At 37.7% G+C, this 17,812-nt stretch overlaps 1 protein-coding gene across 1 annotated transcript in view; it reads right to left on the minus strand.

Moving 5' to 3' along the window:
• DOCK2 (dedicator of cytokinesis 2) overlaps positions 1–17,812 on the minus strand; it is a 197,169-nt gene that overhangs the window by 148,754 nt on the left and 30,603 nt on the right. Inside the window, exons 22-25 of the mRNA XM_086470823.1 lie at positions 15,304–15,438; positions 11,040–11,148; positions 3,901–3,971; positions 3,097–3,203 (exon numbers count right to left, since the gene is read on the minus strand). Of these exons, the coding sequence (XP_086326949.1) occupies positions 3,097–3,203; positions 3,901–3,971; positions 11,040–11,148; positions 15,304–15,438 (422 nt within the window). The remainder of the gene's footprint in view (positions 1–3,096; positions 3,204–3,900; positions 3,972–11,039; positions 11,149–15,303; positions 15,439–17,812) is intronic.

Raw genomic sequence — 17,812 nt, forward strand, 5'->3', positions numbered from 1 at the left:
TCTGTCACTTCAACAAAATACTGAAGTACAAAACCTTTAAATGAATATCCTCTAGTTAGCAATAGGTCATGATATTGTTAAACAACATGACATGATAAAGCTAAAACAAGCTGGGCATGTTTTGCCTTTATTTTAAGATGACATCAACTATTTCTACAGGCTCCTCTAAAAACAACAGCATCTAAGTATTATTCTACAAGTACAATACATCAAGTATTACAGCAAAAGCATTTTAAGGTAGATCTTGCATATGTAATTGCCTAAGCATATGAACAGTTAATTTCTACATGTTACCAACCGCATGCACTTTGTCAACTACTACTGCAAGTTTGGATCGCAACGGCCTATTCAGATATACAGGATCCAGCACAAAGCAGTGAGGCTGGCAAATGGTTTAAAGTATTATGTGCTGCCTTTATGGTCTCAGCTGCTTGGTTTTGCTGTCAAGTGTTTGATGTTGGCAAACAATAGCACAGAGGGGTTTTGGACATTATTTAATTTATAAATTTAAGACTAAATTAACCCAGTACCTACCTGTCTGGGAAAATTTAAAATCTATCTATTATCTGGTCAGCAGTACACAAAAAGCACCATTTATCATTTTTTTAAAAGCTCCTCAGAATTAGAAATCCTCTTAGCAAAATTTCTTATTCATTATTACCTTAAAAAATATAGAAACAGAAAACACACACCCTTTTTATACTTCACAACATATTCTGAGGTAGCCATTTTCCATGACATACCACCTACATATTCCAAGACACCAGACAAGCTGCATTTACAAGCAAGCAGCGATCTATCATTATTACTTATCTGCAAGCACTAAAAGCTTTACAGACATTTTGCATTAACAGACCATAGCTAAAGCAAAGGCCTGTTAAATACATGAAGGGAGCACCACACAAAGCAGACTGTAATGGTAGCTTCTTTGGAATCCAAAACCCCACTCTTCTCTTCTGGAGCTTACATAGATATGGAAGAAAGGAGCTGTGGGATGTATACTAAAAGGAGTAAGATGCAAGTGAATAGAACTGTGAAGCACACAGGTTATTTTATGCTCAACTGTTTTCCTTCTGGATCTTTAGAACAGCTTTATTCTTTATTATACAAGCAAGCCTGTTGCCCTGACCAACACGCCTGATATGTGAACCAATAACAAATGTATTTTAATGAGCAAGTTTCTTCAAAGAAAAATTATCAAACCATTGTTATTCCACAGCAGCGTGTACTCTTATTCACTGTCTTCTAAAATTCTGAGACAGAACAACAAAAAGTTGAGGTTTTCTTCCAGGAAAAATAGTATTTGACCGGAGACTAACATATCACACTAATAGCACAGAAGTTAGCAAAAGGCAGATTAAAACAAGTAATATCCTTAGTACTATGAGAACTAGAATTACTCAGCTGCTTTAAGCCTTTAACTATTCTTACAGATAGCAAAGCAGTGGGTTTAGCAGAGACAAATCAAAACTTTCAGAGCCAGACAGTTTAGGCTGGTATCTTACATACCTACAGGTTGCACAGAAGATTGTTACTAATGCACACATACACCAAAATTATAGCTTACACTTAAGTTCTCAGTATTAAACACAACCCAGGTAACTGACGGAACTCTAGTAAGATCAAGAGCTCAAGAGAGTGTGTTATTTTAACCCAAGAGTCTTCAGTTTTGTGGGAGAATATTTTTGCTTCTGGTCTAAATGCTACTTACCACAAGAAGCAGAGATAAAAGTAAGACTGGCACTTCTGATCTTAAAAGCAGCAGTAAAAACAACTGGTAATGCAATGATATATGAGACCACACTTGTAAAACAGAAATACAGTAAACTACCAGAAAGAATTGTGAATACAGAGTTAAATCTGTTTGTATTTGGATCTGCTCTTAATATCTTGGATCAGAAACCCAAGCTATAGCTACTTAAGTTCCACTGATTCAAGCAACCTTGAATCTTACACATAATTTAAAAAATCACAGCTGATGACCAGGAAATTATTAACATAAATATAGGTTAAAATACTATCTACTTTGAACAATAAAACCAACTACGTTATTTTCTTGATTTTGCACAGAAAATCTATAGCAGTCTCAAAACACAACAGACACAGCTAATTACTGTTATAATTTACAACATACATTTCAGTCTCGATAGAATGCAATACATGTCTTAAAATAAAGCTGATTTTTTTGGTCTGTCCTAGCTATTTAGAACTGCATCACTCTTCTGGCAACACAGAAGAATATGAGCAGAGCAATCCTCCCTCACTCTACTCATGTTCAGTGCTATTTGCTACCCACTGTTGTACTGTCAAGTTCCTAGAATCGTTACCTGTAAATTGTCAGAAACTGAAATTCTGGCAAAACCGACATCCATCCGAATAGCTCACATGCCTTTCAAAGCTCTGGAGGAGGTCTACACAGCAGTAAGATGCCGAGAGAAGCAAGCTATCCAGTCCATAAGAAAGGAGACAGAACACTAACAGTCAAGATGAAGTCAGCCATGTAAAACTGGGCTTCTCTGCTAGGATTCCTTCAGCAAGAATTTCCCTTTGTAATATGAAGGAAAACTAAGCATAAAGACGATAAACACATTTCAGTACCACTTATCACTCCTGTTTTGAGAGTGGAGAAAGACATTAAGTTCGATAAAGGCCAAGAAACACCATAATTCCTATAAATGGAGATGCTGCATTCCAGCTGAGGTATCCTATAGCACAATCAGCTTTTTTCCCCTCTGCCCAGGCAGAGGCCTTACATAAGCTGTGTTCACAAGGTTTCACTTCATGTTCCTATTTCACTACAGAGCTTACAACTGCGTTGAAGGATATGTATAGCTCCACCCACCTAACCATTATATCCTAGGAAAAACACACAAAACTGTTCTTGAGACCCACCTGCTCCTTGTTCTAGACTGGCAACCACACTTTGCACAACAGTCTTGTAGAAAGAGCTGAATCCTCTCCAGAAGTTAGACTTCTGGCATTCACACTCTCTCAGTATTAGTTTGACTCGATTTCAAACACGAACTGCACAAAATGTAAATCAGTCAACATTTTCACACCTATTTATTTCAAGCCTTAAAGGCATTTTATATTTACCTTGTTTTTTGAAAAGGTTGCTGCGTACTATTTCCTTCATGGACTGCACTTTCTGCTTCTGTAATTTCACTGGTGGAATGCAAGTGTAGAATTCATACAGTAGTTGGCTGCATGCAAAGGAAAAGTGTCATAAATATCATACAAATGAATTCATCATGTGTTAATAAAGAAACCCAGAAAGAGAAAAAAAATCATATATTTCTAAACGTTTATTTCTTTTTAAGACTTACATCTATTTATTTCTTTCTAAGACTTACATTTATTTACCATATGACAAACATTGACAAGAGATCAGTAGCAGGTTAGAAAAAAACCTTTCAGGAGAAACAAGATGAAGATTAACTAGATTTTGATTATGTTACAAATGTTTGTTACTTTCCATTGTTTTCAATGGAATGAAGGTATTTTTGTGTGTGGTGGAAGCAATTTATCTCTGTCTGACAAATAAAGATACCCGTTTCAAACTGCGAAAATCACATTTGGTTTCTGGAATAGGGCTTATTCAAGAGAGGGGCAGGGAGAGAACAAGAGGGAAAAAAAAAAAGACAGAATGTTCCACTTGCTCATTTTATTCACCAAGTTACTGCTTAAGTATCGGGCTGCCCTAACGAGTTCTGTCATTACGTATGTCAGATGAGAACTCCCTGTTAAAAACATACACCCAGAGTTCCACCGCAGTCTTGATCAGTACAAATTGGCACAGCTTTGTTGACTTAAACTGAGCAGTAAGCATCCACTGTTGGCAGCAGCGAGACATCGTACACACCACATGACACACCTACTAACTGTTCAAAAGCAGCTCACCTCAGTAACTTGGCATCAAAGACCATTTCAACATCATGAAGAACGGACGGTATGTACTTCAAGGCAGCAACCTGAATTGATATACAGATTGTGTTAATTTTGTACATTTATCTGCATACACAGCATACAAACACAGAGCACCCCACTGAAACAGCTGCACACAAAACAAACAATGATAAATTTGAAATTATTTTCTCAGAGTGAAATTTCACACCACATTTAATATTAATTTCACCACAGAGTACTAGTCACACAAGGGCTGTCGTGTGGAGGATATGCAGAACCTAAATGCAGTAGCACCAAGTGGATCATATTCTCTTTGTAGATCACTGGAAGCACAAAGACAGTTTTTGTAGATCATATTCTCTTTGTAGACCACTAAGACTGTCATCATGACGCAAATATGTAAACCAAGCACCGATCAAAGCAGGAGCTCTTTGATCACACTTTGTATGAATTCCATCCCAGAAGTGTGCCTTGCAGGAGGCAGAAGTCAGGGCAACAGGCATCTATCCACCCCAAAGCTACACTTTCTGGAATAGATGAAATGGAGCATCTTGCTAACCAACCATCTGGGGCTAAGTTATCTGAGGGTTTATCTTACCCTGTTGATTTCAGAGGTATATTTTGACAGTCTAGTTGAATAATCAAACCATACAAGAGGAAAAGGGTAAGAAAAAGACACATTATTATTCTCACATTCTTACTTAAGCAGGTAATTTTCAGGCTTAACGTTTAAGGCTAACATCCTTAAAGACTTATGCTTTAGATATTAAGAGCTGCCCACAATGACTTTTACATTCACAAAACAACCTGTGACTTGTCTTCCCACTAACAAGCTTGTATTGCTCAAATGCTTTACACATCCAAAAGGATACGCCATACTTGTTGGAGGAGAGCTGTAATAAATTCCAAGCAAAAATATACTCTGTGGTTTTAAAAGTATTCTTGGTAATGTGCTACATAATTTCTCAAACAGGAGAACCTAGCCACGTTGATACAGGTCTGAAGCAGGACATCAGTCTCTTCCTTCCCTCCTGTCTTCCTCTTTCGACAGATCATCTACAGTAGATCGTTTCATGGAAGTTCAAATCTGCATAAGGTTGCTGTGCAATCACTGATTGCCAAAAGCAACAACATCTAGGGATATTTATCTATCAAAAAAAAATTAGCTGTTTTGTCTGTTCTTATTTCAGATGAAAACCAGAATGACTTCTTGTCAAAAACATTTTTGCTTATCTAAAAGTCTATCCACAGAATCCATTTTCGGCTATTGTGCAAAAATCCTTAGCAAAAAGCTGTAATCTCTACTGCCACTATCAACTTAGAACTGAAGAAAACAGATTTAATCATATTAATTACATGTGCATGCTGCTATAAATCCAAATGTAGTAAAGAGAATTTTAGTTTGACCAACCTCTTCTTGGTCCAGATTATGAGGGGAAAAAAAAAAAGGATAAGCAACACTGTATTGATATCAGACCAGAAATAATATCTAATTTTTGGCTCCTGTGCAGTGAATTCTAACTCAATATATAGGTATCTATCATATACTGCATGGAGCCAACAAGGCATTGAATCTCAGCCACAAAACATGTAACAAACTATTAGAATTTGCACTTCCTAAGATTTTATAACTCTGTTTCAAGCAGGAGAAGCATTTAAACTATCATAAAAAGATTACTCTAAACAAAAACTTCATGGACAGCATTGCAAACGCACAAGGTGAACATCTGAAATACAGGCTAGTTGCCCCAAGCATCAACATTTCAGCTTGTTCACGACAATAAATTCATGTATGCAAATGACAAGTTACGACAGAGCGTATTAAGACATACAACATAAAAGTAGAGCCTTCTCAAATATTTCTAGTGAGAGGGAGTGTAAGGAACATGGCAAGGCCAACAGGAAACGGAGCAGCATATCAAACCCGCAAGCAGCAGTGGGAGAATGTTAGTTTGAATAAACAGTAGAAATGACAAAGGCCAAGGAAGAAGCGTTTTTCTTTCCGGTTACAAATTTCAGATTTTAACATGCTGATGGTTTGATAAGCTTTTGGTTTTGTCACTGAATGAGAAGCTGTCTACTGTTTCCTCAATGCCTATCAACATCACAGTGCTTTGACACTGAAACTTTCAAAGATGGAACAAACACCCAGGAAGAAGCTTAGAATGAAGCTCATCTAGGCTCATTACATCTCCATATCTCTACAAAGCAAACTCCTCATTAAAAACTTAGTCTCTTCTTAACGGGGGGCAGGGGGGGTTAGAATAAAGACAATGAGAGCATAGCTTTCTTTGGCTCTCATTAAGACCTTTTAAACACCATAAAGGTATCATTTTAGTTCTATGAGCTTCTACTGAAGTAGCCAACCTAAAAAAAAAAAAAAAAAAAAAGACAACTATTCAGGTCTTGATTCGAAAAAAAAAGAATTTAGTCTGCAGCAAGTGTGTATACAGTATTTGAAACTGGCTCAATGATGGCTTAAGATGCCTTCAGATAAAGGCGTTCCTCTGCAGATCTCATCCCCGCATTCATACACAATCCTGGGAAGGTCAAAGGAGTGTTTAAAAGCTGCTGCCACTTCAACAATGGCTCTATCTTCTACTGATCTTAGCCATTATTAGCTCCTTGAAATAGGTTGGAGAAAAAAAAAAGTTATTTTATTTAAAAAAAAAAAAAAAAAAAAAGGACTATGGAACACTGGGGCTATTTAAAACACCCTTACAAATGCCTGTGGTGGGCTAGAAACTTGTCCCAGCCCCAGTTCTACTTCAGCAATGTGTTCTTCCTCCCTTTTCACACAACAAATACTATACGAAGATACTGCACAACAGCAGTACCTACTGTGAAAGTAACTACTGTGAAAGATGTTTGATAAAGGATAGGGTCACCAGCGACCACGAAATATTTCAAGAAGTCCTCCACTGACACTTGGTCTATTGTGCTGTCTGCCTTCCCACATATTCCCCATTCTGCACTTGTGTGAGGAGGGAAATGGGAAGGATGTCGCTACCATCTCTCTGCAGATCTGTAGTACCAACTGAAGTACAATAACAAGTATATCCCCTGCATTCTTTTAGAGTCCCCAGTTTCATTTCCAATAATTGCTTCAAATGATGCACTATGGACACAACTGAGCACTGCCCTTAATGAAGTCATAAAAATCTCCTAGTAAGCAGTACAAGATCTTTTGCATTCTTTAGACCTTAGAGATTAATTTTTTTAAGCAGGATGCAGATAAACCCAGAGCATTGCAGAAAATTATTTCTTATATATACAATATATGGTTACATTTATTTTCACCTTTACTCCTGACTCAGCTTATTTTCCTCGTTGCCCTCTTTTGCAATGTTACTGTATACATATTCATGAAATTCAAGTACCCTAATTCAAGATTAAAAGACCATGTGAAGAAGTCATCAGGGCTAGGTTTCTTAGTCTAATTTTATTTGCTATCAAGGCAACTTTAACAAGTTCCTATGCCATCCCCTATTGTACAGCACAATCAAAGCATCTCTGTCAGTACCTTTCTAGCCTTATTCTCTCCTAAGTAATCTACACATCTCTGTACAGTTTTAAGTTCTAAGCTACTGCAGCAGTATGGATGGGTCAAAAATGTGTGGGAAAGAATACGAAAGGCAGCATCTTCATGTTACATTGTTTTCATACTCTGCAATGCCACTGACAATTATTTCTTCCTATGATTCCATGACATTGAGAACATTTCACAAAGTTTCTGAAAGCACGCATAGAATTGGGAGTGCTACTTTCTACTATCAGTGCCTAGGCGCAAGGTGGGCATCGCTGACATTTGCCACACACGAGACCATCTGTAGGTCAAATGTGATGTGTCAATTGGGGGACAGAACAGTTTCTGGAAAAGAAGCAGGGACTTGGTCTGTAATTTGAGGTTGAGAGCACAAGCTTGTCAATGAAAGGCCATACTCACAGAATACAAATCAGACATCAACAGTATGACCTTATAAAAACACATAATCTGAAAATTATAAATAATTAATCAAATTTTATTTCCCAGTAATATAGGTTGAATTACACAGACAAAACATATCTGCAGAAAATGATGGTTTTTTCCCTGAAAGGTGAGAGAAAAGAAAGAAGATATTAACACCTCCCTAACTCCCCCTCACCCCCAGAATCTCCCTTGATCAAACTATTTGCAGGTTCTGGAAATTTATTTCCAGCTTTCCACATTTCAAGAAGTCTATCCTCAGAAGCATAGGCTTTATGAGAAACTACCTCTAAAACCTACAAAAATTCATCAGCAATGGCTACAGAGAAGCAACTGATAAATGAAGGAGAGCGGTAACATCATCCCTGCCAAAATAAATTTAAAAAATTAAAAAAGGTTCGAATCTGGTATCAGTGTAAGTTCTGAAATGATTGTTATAAATAAATAGAAGAAAAATCTGTGAAAAGTCTCTTAAAAGGAGGAATCCTTACCCCGCCCATGCACACTGATACTTGTACCAGTGTATTTATAACACTCCCAATCTCGACTACAAGGGGCAATCTCTTTACAAAGCAACATCCCAAGACCTGAAAACAGGTCACTCTCCAGTACATATGGTTGCTCTCAAATATCAGCAAAGTTAGGATATTGAAATTTTAATCCTAATTGTAGTAAAATGACTTCATGCAATGCTGAAGTTGAAAAGCATTCAGGTAACTTCAATTCCAGAAGTGGGGTGGGGGAGATATCTACCCTTCTCAAAGCTCAGGCAGTAAAATAAGCCACAGCATCTATCCACTTCAGCCAGATCTAGAACAAGAGATTGAAAAGCTAGATGTTTAACTTATTGTAAACTTATATAGCGTGTAACAGATTAGGAAGTAAGATACCACTCAGAAGATAAAGTTAAATTGAAACAGTTGAGTGCTTCTGGCACTGACTAGGCTGTTTCATATGATATGTAATTTAATAAACAGTCTTTTCCTGACTGAATTAATATTCAACACAAGGCTGTGTATGATTGCTATCAGCAAAAATGACTCGGAAATTACTAAACTAAAATATCGAGTTCCAAGTTTAAAAATTAAAATCATTAGCAGAGACCAACAAACATTTCCAATTTCAAAATAATTCTTTAAATCTTCTAAGGCCAAACCTCATAGGTATTTGGACAACCAAGAGTGAAGTAAGAGTTAAGAATTCACATTCTGGGGCTCTGTAAACCAGTTCAGTTGAAATTTTAATACCGTAAGAAACCAAATTACTTAAACTTTCTTCAAGGCTTCAAAAACTTTATTTTCTGGTATCTTCAGAGTGTAATCCACTGGAACTCATTCAATTGATCCTACTAATCTACGTTTTGCTTTAATTCATGTCAATGGTAATTTCAAACTTGACAGATTTAAGGCTGTTTTGATATTCTCATTATTTGCCTGTTTTTTCGATAGATTCTGTGAACTTTCCTCTCTGGGTATGCAAATGCCTACGGACTCCTGTATGTTTGTAATACCTCTGACTAACCACCTGTCCCTTACCCTGCAAAGTTAACTTTGTACTACTACAACATCTATCACTGTCATCCCCAAACTTAATATGGGGGCTCAGGGGAGGGAAATCAGTGTTGGTTTTAGGCAGAGAGGCAGACTTACAAATTTATTCCTATCCCCTTCTGCTCCATCTCACCGAGTGCAGAAATTATCTTTTCTTTTTCTGGCCTGTTATAGACAACTCATATCCACCTACCAGAGCAGGAGTCTCAAAGTCTCCTCCAAATAGGCACAGGAAAACATACTGTCCATTGAGAAAGCTACTATGAGTGACATGCCTATGGAGTTTATGATGGAGAGTTGGGGTTTTTTAATTTTATCCCTGCCCTCCCCCCCCTCCCCCCCACCGCCAATAAACTTTATTCCAGTGGGACACTGGAACTTAGCCACAGTGGGTCACTTGTCATTCCATGCCTCCCCTACCAGAATTTTGTAACATTAATGCAGTAGTTTGTTTACTGTATGTAAAGCAACCTCTTCGGAGGTTTCTTTCAGAAACACATCTGTATGAAATACCAGTAGTGGGGACATCAGCAAAGTTATGATATAAACCACTATCTCAGATCTGCCACGAAATGTTTCAGCTAAAAAGAAAACTGACAGTAGCTGGTGCAGACTTAGATACTTAAAAGTCCACCAGTGCTTCATGGTTATGAATTAATATGATCCATTTTTCACAACCGACAGCACTCATTAGAAAACCAAAACATTCATGTTTAAGATGGTACTGAGCAAAGCATAACTTAAATAGCTGGTCTGTCTCTGAAACATGCTTATATGCTCATTAAAATTAGCATAGACTTCTTTTGTTTGTCCTAAGAGATGTTCAGTTATATTTTCAAGGTTCTGCTATTTCTTAAGAACATCAGCCACCTGAGGATTTATTCAAGATCGACTTTTTCACTGGCTTCTACTTCTGGCATAAGTCATAGCAAAATTAGTCAAAACACAAAAGCAGAGTAGAAGTCAAGCCCAATAAATAAAATGAGTTCATAATAAAGAATGTATGAAGCATCAATATTGCAGTCATCCAATAAAATCTTCTGCTTCCTACTTTATAGAAAGCCTTGATAGTTTTCCATTTTAATACAGAACTACATACCAATTATTTTATATTAATGATCTTAATAGCTCCTTTTATGGTTTTCTTAAAATATCACAGCCCAAAGTGTTAGAATAACTAACATTGACAGGAATGGGAAACTTGATCCTATTTTCAGTTCTTTAAACAATGTACCTCCAAAAGACTGACACTATAAAGTTTTTCAAACTAAGATTGTGGAATCCCTGTCTAGCATCATCTGAAGAAACCCAAGAATCAAACATTCATCTCCCATTGGAGGCTTCACTTCATTAGATTCCCTAAAAGATTCCAGCATCTGTGTTTTCATTCTTCCATTCACTACACTCATAAAATTATATAAATACATCTTCTCCTGACCTTTTCAACCCAGTTAGATAATTTGGTCTTCCAACAAAGGGGAATTACAAAAGAGACAAAAAAGACAAGTTTCCTAAGAGTGTCTTTTCTTCAACTTAAAAAGAACAAAACCAAAAAGACCACAAACCAAAACCATATAAAAAGGTCAAACCCAACTTGTTACCATGCTCACACCAACCTGCAACAAAATCGCAGTTTTATGCTGGCTTTTCATCAGGTTGTTGATGGATTCAAAGAGCCTCCTCATAGATTCTTCAAATTCTGTTTGTTCTTTGCCTTCATATAACCTGTTGAGAGATGCATTGGGTTATCCTTTCAGAATCAGAAAGTTTCATAGTCCTAAATGTACCAGATTTAACATTACCTTAAAAATACATTTTATGTTGATCCAGTATTATGTACATAGATATTTCACCAGTGGTTATAACTGCTGTTCACTGTATTGTGTACAAATTCTTCAGCTTGAACACAACATAAGCATTTTCAATTTTTTAAAAGCTTCTAAAGAATGTCACCTCCCAGATTTAAGCTTATAAAAAGAAAGTAATGTCACTTTCAAAGTTACATATATGCAAAAAAAATCTTGGGTTTTTTCCCCCCCACTACAACTGAGCTACTCCAGGATATATTTCACATATTATCACTGTTTATTTCTTCTGCTGTTATTGCACTTTTTCAAATAGCTATTTTTTACTGTCCCCATTAACCAGTTGCTTTTTGAAAAAAGTCTCTACTTGATGCTTAAAAGTTAAAAAGTGCGTTTAAATTAAGCTCACTCCATTATTTCTTCATTCCCTGTCCTAAAGTTTGAATTTTTCAGATTATCACCTGTACTGGTCATATTAGCTATTAATTCTAAATACTGCTTACATAAACAGTAAAAAATACTGGTGACATGTTAAATTAGTTACCCGAAACAGCTGTCAATAGTTAAAGAAAAACAAACTAAGAAAAAACCTAAAGCAACAAGAGAAGTCCGAAATGCGCGTAAGATACTGTGAACTAAATGCTGCACCTCCCATGTACTGCCTTCTCTGCAGGAAGAGAAAAATCCCTCTTTTTAAAGTCAGGTAGTCCAGTGTCATGTGCTTTTCTTTTCAGCTTGAAACTGAAGTCCTTAAGAGAACTAAAGGCAAATTAAGAACTTTTGTCTACATCAAGGAAAACCCAAAACTGCTATTAATACAGTGACTGGCAAGAAGCTTTGAGGAAAGGAAAACAGAGATGTACACTATTCAGGCTCACAGCCTCTGCCCTGTTTAGGTCAGGGCTTGTCAATGAGAATCACGTCAGTTATTGGAAAGGAAACCCAAGATCCAAAACGTTATCTGGAGAGGAAAAAAATTATATATACCTGGATACAACATACATGATGCACACTACTTGAGGTATGTCCCTACTGAGGTGTGAAAGCTGTATAAAAAATGCATATCTGAAAAACTTGGATGTGAAAGGCATCTTGAAACAAGTAAATTTTAGTACAAGCTCACTTACATTGAAATGTCGTCTTATTATGGTATTTTGGAACCTTGGTTTTTTGTTAAATGGTTTAGTTTTCTTTTAACATACTGAAGATTGTGGCACGTGGGGGCTATTTAAAATTATGTTTCAATGGGAATGAAAGTACACACAGGTTGTAACAACGTGCCTGTGTCAGTCTAAGCGTTTCTTAAAGTTACTCAGCTAATGTACTGACACAGCCCTTATTGACTGTATAGTCATATATTAACAGTGCTGCAAAAGTAAATGAAGTTTCTTAAACTTTTCTTAAACCTTTCTTGAAGCTCTTCACCCTGAGGGTGGTGAGACACTGGCACAGGCTGCCTAAGGAAGTGGTGGCTGCCCCCTCCCCGCAGTGCTCAAGGCCAGGCTGGATGGGGCTGGGAGTGACCTGGTCTGGTGGAAGGTGTCCCTGCCCATGGCAGGGGGGTTGGAACTGGATGGTCTTTGAGGTCCATTCCAACCCAAACCCTTCTGTGATTCTATTTTCTTTTATGTAAGTGGAAATTTGGAGCTTTCTTGACTAAACCTCTTGGGCAAGGAGGGAGGCAGAAGCATCACGCAACATCTATTAAGCGTGCTTTTTAAATTTACACCAGGACTAATTTAAATCAGCTAGAATGATAATCCTATTTCCTGACTTATCATCTAGCCTTGGACACACTTTTTGTGTTAAATTTCTATTGAAATCACTTGTTCTGAAAGCAAATTTTAAAAGATTACTAATTATTTGCTTGGAAACAACTTTATCACAACGATGTATGTGAATTTCAACACAAAAAACAACCTTAGGCCAATGAAAGGAGCAAAGTAAACACTTAATGTTTTCAGAGTCTGTGTCATGTAAACCTTTGGCTAATATAGATGACCTTTCTACAAAACATAGTCACTGAACAAACAGCCACAGGACAAAATCTCAGTTCAGCTGATTGGAGTAAAAGAATGTTTGCTTTCATCACAACTCTGTAGCTTCAACAGGGTTGAATGAATGCAAATTAAAGTAGAACTTTATTATCTCCAATGCATCTGCCTGACAATGAGATAAAAAGCATCTCCCATTTTGTATGTAATATTAGAAGTCATTACTCATCTCTTCCCTACACAATTTTCACTTCGTAATGTCTCTTACCTTTTAACAAGACATCTTAGTTTCTTAAGCAGCCCATCAAATTTATGAGAGAATCATCCAAAGATCTGTCTCAGCTCTATAAATACAAAATATTTGTCTCCAAGAAGGCTAATCTCAGCCCTTGAAAGTCAAGTACTTCAATTGCAAATCCTAACTTTTCTCATGGGAAGAAAATACATTACTCCATTTCTTCCCTATCTTCTTTTTCATGACCAGTCTGACAATAGGAAGTTGACTGCAAAAAGTTAGATCACAGCAGCTATAGGTGGATAAACACTATCAGATGATACTGTTCACTCTTCGCTTACTCTTGCCAGAGGCTACTGTTTTCAAGAGCTGTTACTGCCTGTAATAATAATTCTCCAATTGACTTTAGAGTTTCAGACCTCCAGTTAAAGCATTTACAGGGAAAACTAAAAGGAGTAGATATGTATGGCTAATCACTTGACTATGCAACATATCGCAACAACCTAATTTACCACAGGCTGTCCAATGTACACCTTCTGCTGCCAGCTAATACCAGGGATTAAAATAAAGACCAAAGTTACGCCTGCAACAAAAACCTGCCTTCTGACCTTCATCTACACAAGAAATTTTCCATAATCCTCTACACAATGCTTCCTTCTCCAAAACTTTAAATGTTCCCTTTTGCCATGACACTTAAAGGAATTTAAAATAAAGCTTTTGAACTACTAGCTATATTCTATTCTCATGAGTACCATTTCCTTCTTTATACAGCTTTCCACCTTGTTTATCTGTATCTATCTATAAATAGTAAATTCCTAGAGACAATATAAAAACTTAAAAATAACTTCTCAATCTACTCCTGCTTCATCAAGTTTTAGTAATTCAAATATACTTACTCTTACAAAACTATACATTTACATGGATTTTTCTTAAAAATGGGCATCAGAATAACAGAGAAAAAATGTATTAGAGCTCACACTGAGCAAAAAATAGATAAAATAGAACACCTTTCTGTTCTGTTGGCTGCCAACCACAAACAAAACCTACAGTTCGGAGTTTACCACTGTGTATCTTCTGACACTGCATTCCTTCAGCCACGTAGCAGAGGGACAATGGCACAAGTACTAGGGGAAACCAGCCAAAGGATAAATGGAAAAAGATGAAGCAGAAAAGAGAAAACAGAGGATGTGGATGGGGTCTGTGGGATATGGTGAGAGTCCTTAAGGGCTAGGGGAAGAAGGGGGGAACACAACATAGTGTAGTTTTTCTCCTTCCCGTTTTCATGTCCTTCACTCTCCCCATCTCCCTTTTCCCTAAACCTGACTACCACCTGTAAATATTATACCTTGTCTGTTTGGCTGAGCTATACATATCCAGTTCATTGAGACATCCCTATAAATTAATTAGCTGGAGATCCGAAACCCTACATTCAGTTGGACAATGACTACTGAAAATTACATTATTCTATGCACAGTCTGAGCTGCTGAACACCACGATCTCAAGGACAAGCATCCAGCTTCAAGCCATCTGTCGCAACGTTTGGCCATCCATTGGTCTTAGGCCAAGTCACCTGACACAAAGAATAATCACCCTTTGAAATCGGCTGCTATTACTGAACACGTCTCTGGAACTTACTCTGTGAAGCAGAAAGCAGCTTTTTGAAGATTCTCTCTCCAAAAAGTATCTCAGCAATGTCTGTATTTTAGGCCAGTTGCCAGCTTTTATGTTTCATTCATAAAAACAAAAAATACAATTCTGTTCCGGAATAATTTTTTTCTGTTTCTCAGGTCTACTTCTATTTCTGATACTGGACTGCTAGTTAAACGGCAATAGCCTGGGTACTTACTGTGAAAATAATGTCCTCGATCTAACAATGAACTTGAAAACATATTCCAGTGCTTTCAGAGTTCTTAGGATAGGTTCACACTGCTCCCCTCGGCTGGAGGTATCCAGGTAAGTCTTCAGAACAGTCATTAATTTCCTGAAATTAGAAAACATTTTTTAAATAATCTTTTTTTTTTTTAAATGAACTTCTCTAACTTGTTTGGCTACTCTAAATAAATGTTTGTGCTTAGTCAAGCACACACAATGAAATGTACTGCATCTATTTTTGCATTTATGCTGCACAAATTCTATCAGTATAAACAAATGAGGAGCCAATTCTTAACTGCACAAGCAAGAAAGCAATTTGAAATCTCAAAACAGCAGTATGACTTCACACAATCCTGGAAGCACTTTTACAGAGGTTTATAAGAAATAACAAAATGTTATTTCTGCCCACCTACATTAAGCAGTGATTAAACAGCACTACACGGTCTAAATTAACCGCATGCAAATCATACAATATTCTGGTGCACAGCAATACCTGCTCAAAGTATTTACTTTATTTAAACATTTCTTTCCTTTGAATCCAAAGACAATTTTTTGCTAAACACGCAATCCGCTAAAAAAGTGCAAAATCTCATCCAAAAGTAAGTCCTTTAATTCATTATAGTTTCACCTTAAATGATTAAACCAGCATTAATGATGTAATCTTGATCTTAATGTAGCTGTAAGAAGAACTAAAGTAAGGGTGGTTGGTTCTGGGCTTTTTTTTCCTTACATCACTACAAAAACAGAAACCTACTAGCCCCTACCCTAAACAAACAAAATCAATCAACCAAAACTAAATAACAAAAACCAAACTAGGATGTTCATAAAAATTAACAGTTCACTATCTGGACTGATGAAACATTAGTAAGCGATCACTATGATATTTGGAACACACTTGCATGCAAATAGCAGCTCCAAAAACTGCTTGCTACTGCACAGAAAGCATATATATAAATATATATATGTGTGTGAGTATATATTGCTCTATCTGTGTAATGAATAGACACATCCCCAGCCCCACTGCAGTAGCCTAACTCACATTTTAGGATCAAAACATCATGCTTTCAGCCTCTCAGCCTTCTGGGCACTATATCCATTGTGTGTTTCCATTTACTCCTTTTTATAGCTTCTCTCAACTCACAGCTCTGTACTGAGTTGGAACAAAATTTATCCAACTTGTATGCAGGGACAGTCCACTCAAGGTCCCTCAGCTATCAATACTAAGTCCTCTCGGACCTCTCTAAAAGCTAGGTACAAATGGATGACTAAACAGGAACAGCATAACTCCCTAACATTTTGGCCAAAATACCGTATCATGATATGTTCATAATACGACTGGGGCACAGTATCCCCTTCCTAACTATGAGTTAGGCCATACACAGCTATTTATTTCATAAAGGCTTCTTGAAGCAAAGTACATCTTCCATTTGTGCATGGAACCAACGATGCCATGAAAACTCACGATTTGGGGAACAACCATATTTTTGTCTCTGCCACTTTGATTAAATCATCAGAAACTTCCAGTCAGGTAAGCCTTAGAAATATTTTAAGCAAATAAGACTGTCCTGAGAGATTCTATACCCAACCTTTTCTTCCTTCACAATAATATAAAGCATTAAATTACATGTGCTTATTACATATGGAGTGAAGGAGGATTAAAGAACAGTATGTAGCTTGTGCTTGAGCTTTCTGAGCCAAATAATTCTGACTATCTTTCCTAGAATGTGAGAAAGGATTGATTGTGTACTACTGCCTATGATCTGCATGACATTTTCTGTTGAGTTGGAACTGACGCAAATTCAGCACAGGACACTACGATCATAGAATCACAGAATGGTTTGGGTTGGAAAAGACCTTAAAGACCATCTAGTCCAACCCCCTGCAGGGACACCTTCCACTAGACCAGATTGCTCCAAGCCCCATCTAATGTGGCCTTGAACACTGCCAGGGAGGGGGCAGCCACAGCTTCTCTGGGCATCCTGTGCCAGTGTTTCACCACCCTCACAGTGAAGAATTTCTTCCCAATATCTAATCTAAATCTTCCCCCTTTCGGTTTGAAACCACTGCCCCTCATCCTACCACCACCCTCCCTGATCAAGAGTCCCTCCCCACCTTTCCTGTAGGCTCCCTCAGGTACTGGGAGGCCGCTCTAAGGTCTCCCCAGAGCCTTCTCTTCTCCAGGCTGAACAACCCCAACTCTCTCAGCCTGTCCTCACAGGGGAGCTGCTCCAGCCCCTGAGCATCTGCGTGGCCTCCTCTGGACCCGCTCGAGCGGATCCATGTCTGTCTTGTGCTGGGGGCTCCAGAGCTGGACGCAGCCCTGCAGGGGGGTCTCACCAGAGCAGAGCAGAGGAGCACAATCCCCTCCCTCGACCTGCTGGACACGCTGCTCTGGATGCAGCTCAGGATGTGATCGGCTTTCTGAGCTGCGAGTGCAAGTTGCCAGGTCATATTCCTTTTTTCACCCACCAGCACCCCCAAGT

Source organism: Leptosomus discolor, chromosome 10 (genome assembly GCF_034619465.1).
Source record: "Leptosomus discolor isolate bLepDis1 chromosome 10, bLepDis1.hap2, whole genome shotgun sequence".
Taxonomy (NCBI): domain Eukaryota; kingdom Metazoa; phylum Chordata; class Aves; order Leptosomiformes; family Leptosomidae; genus Leptosomus; species Leptosomus discolor.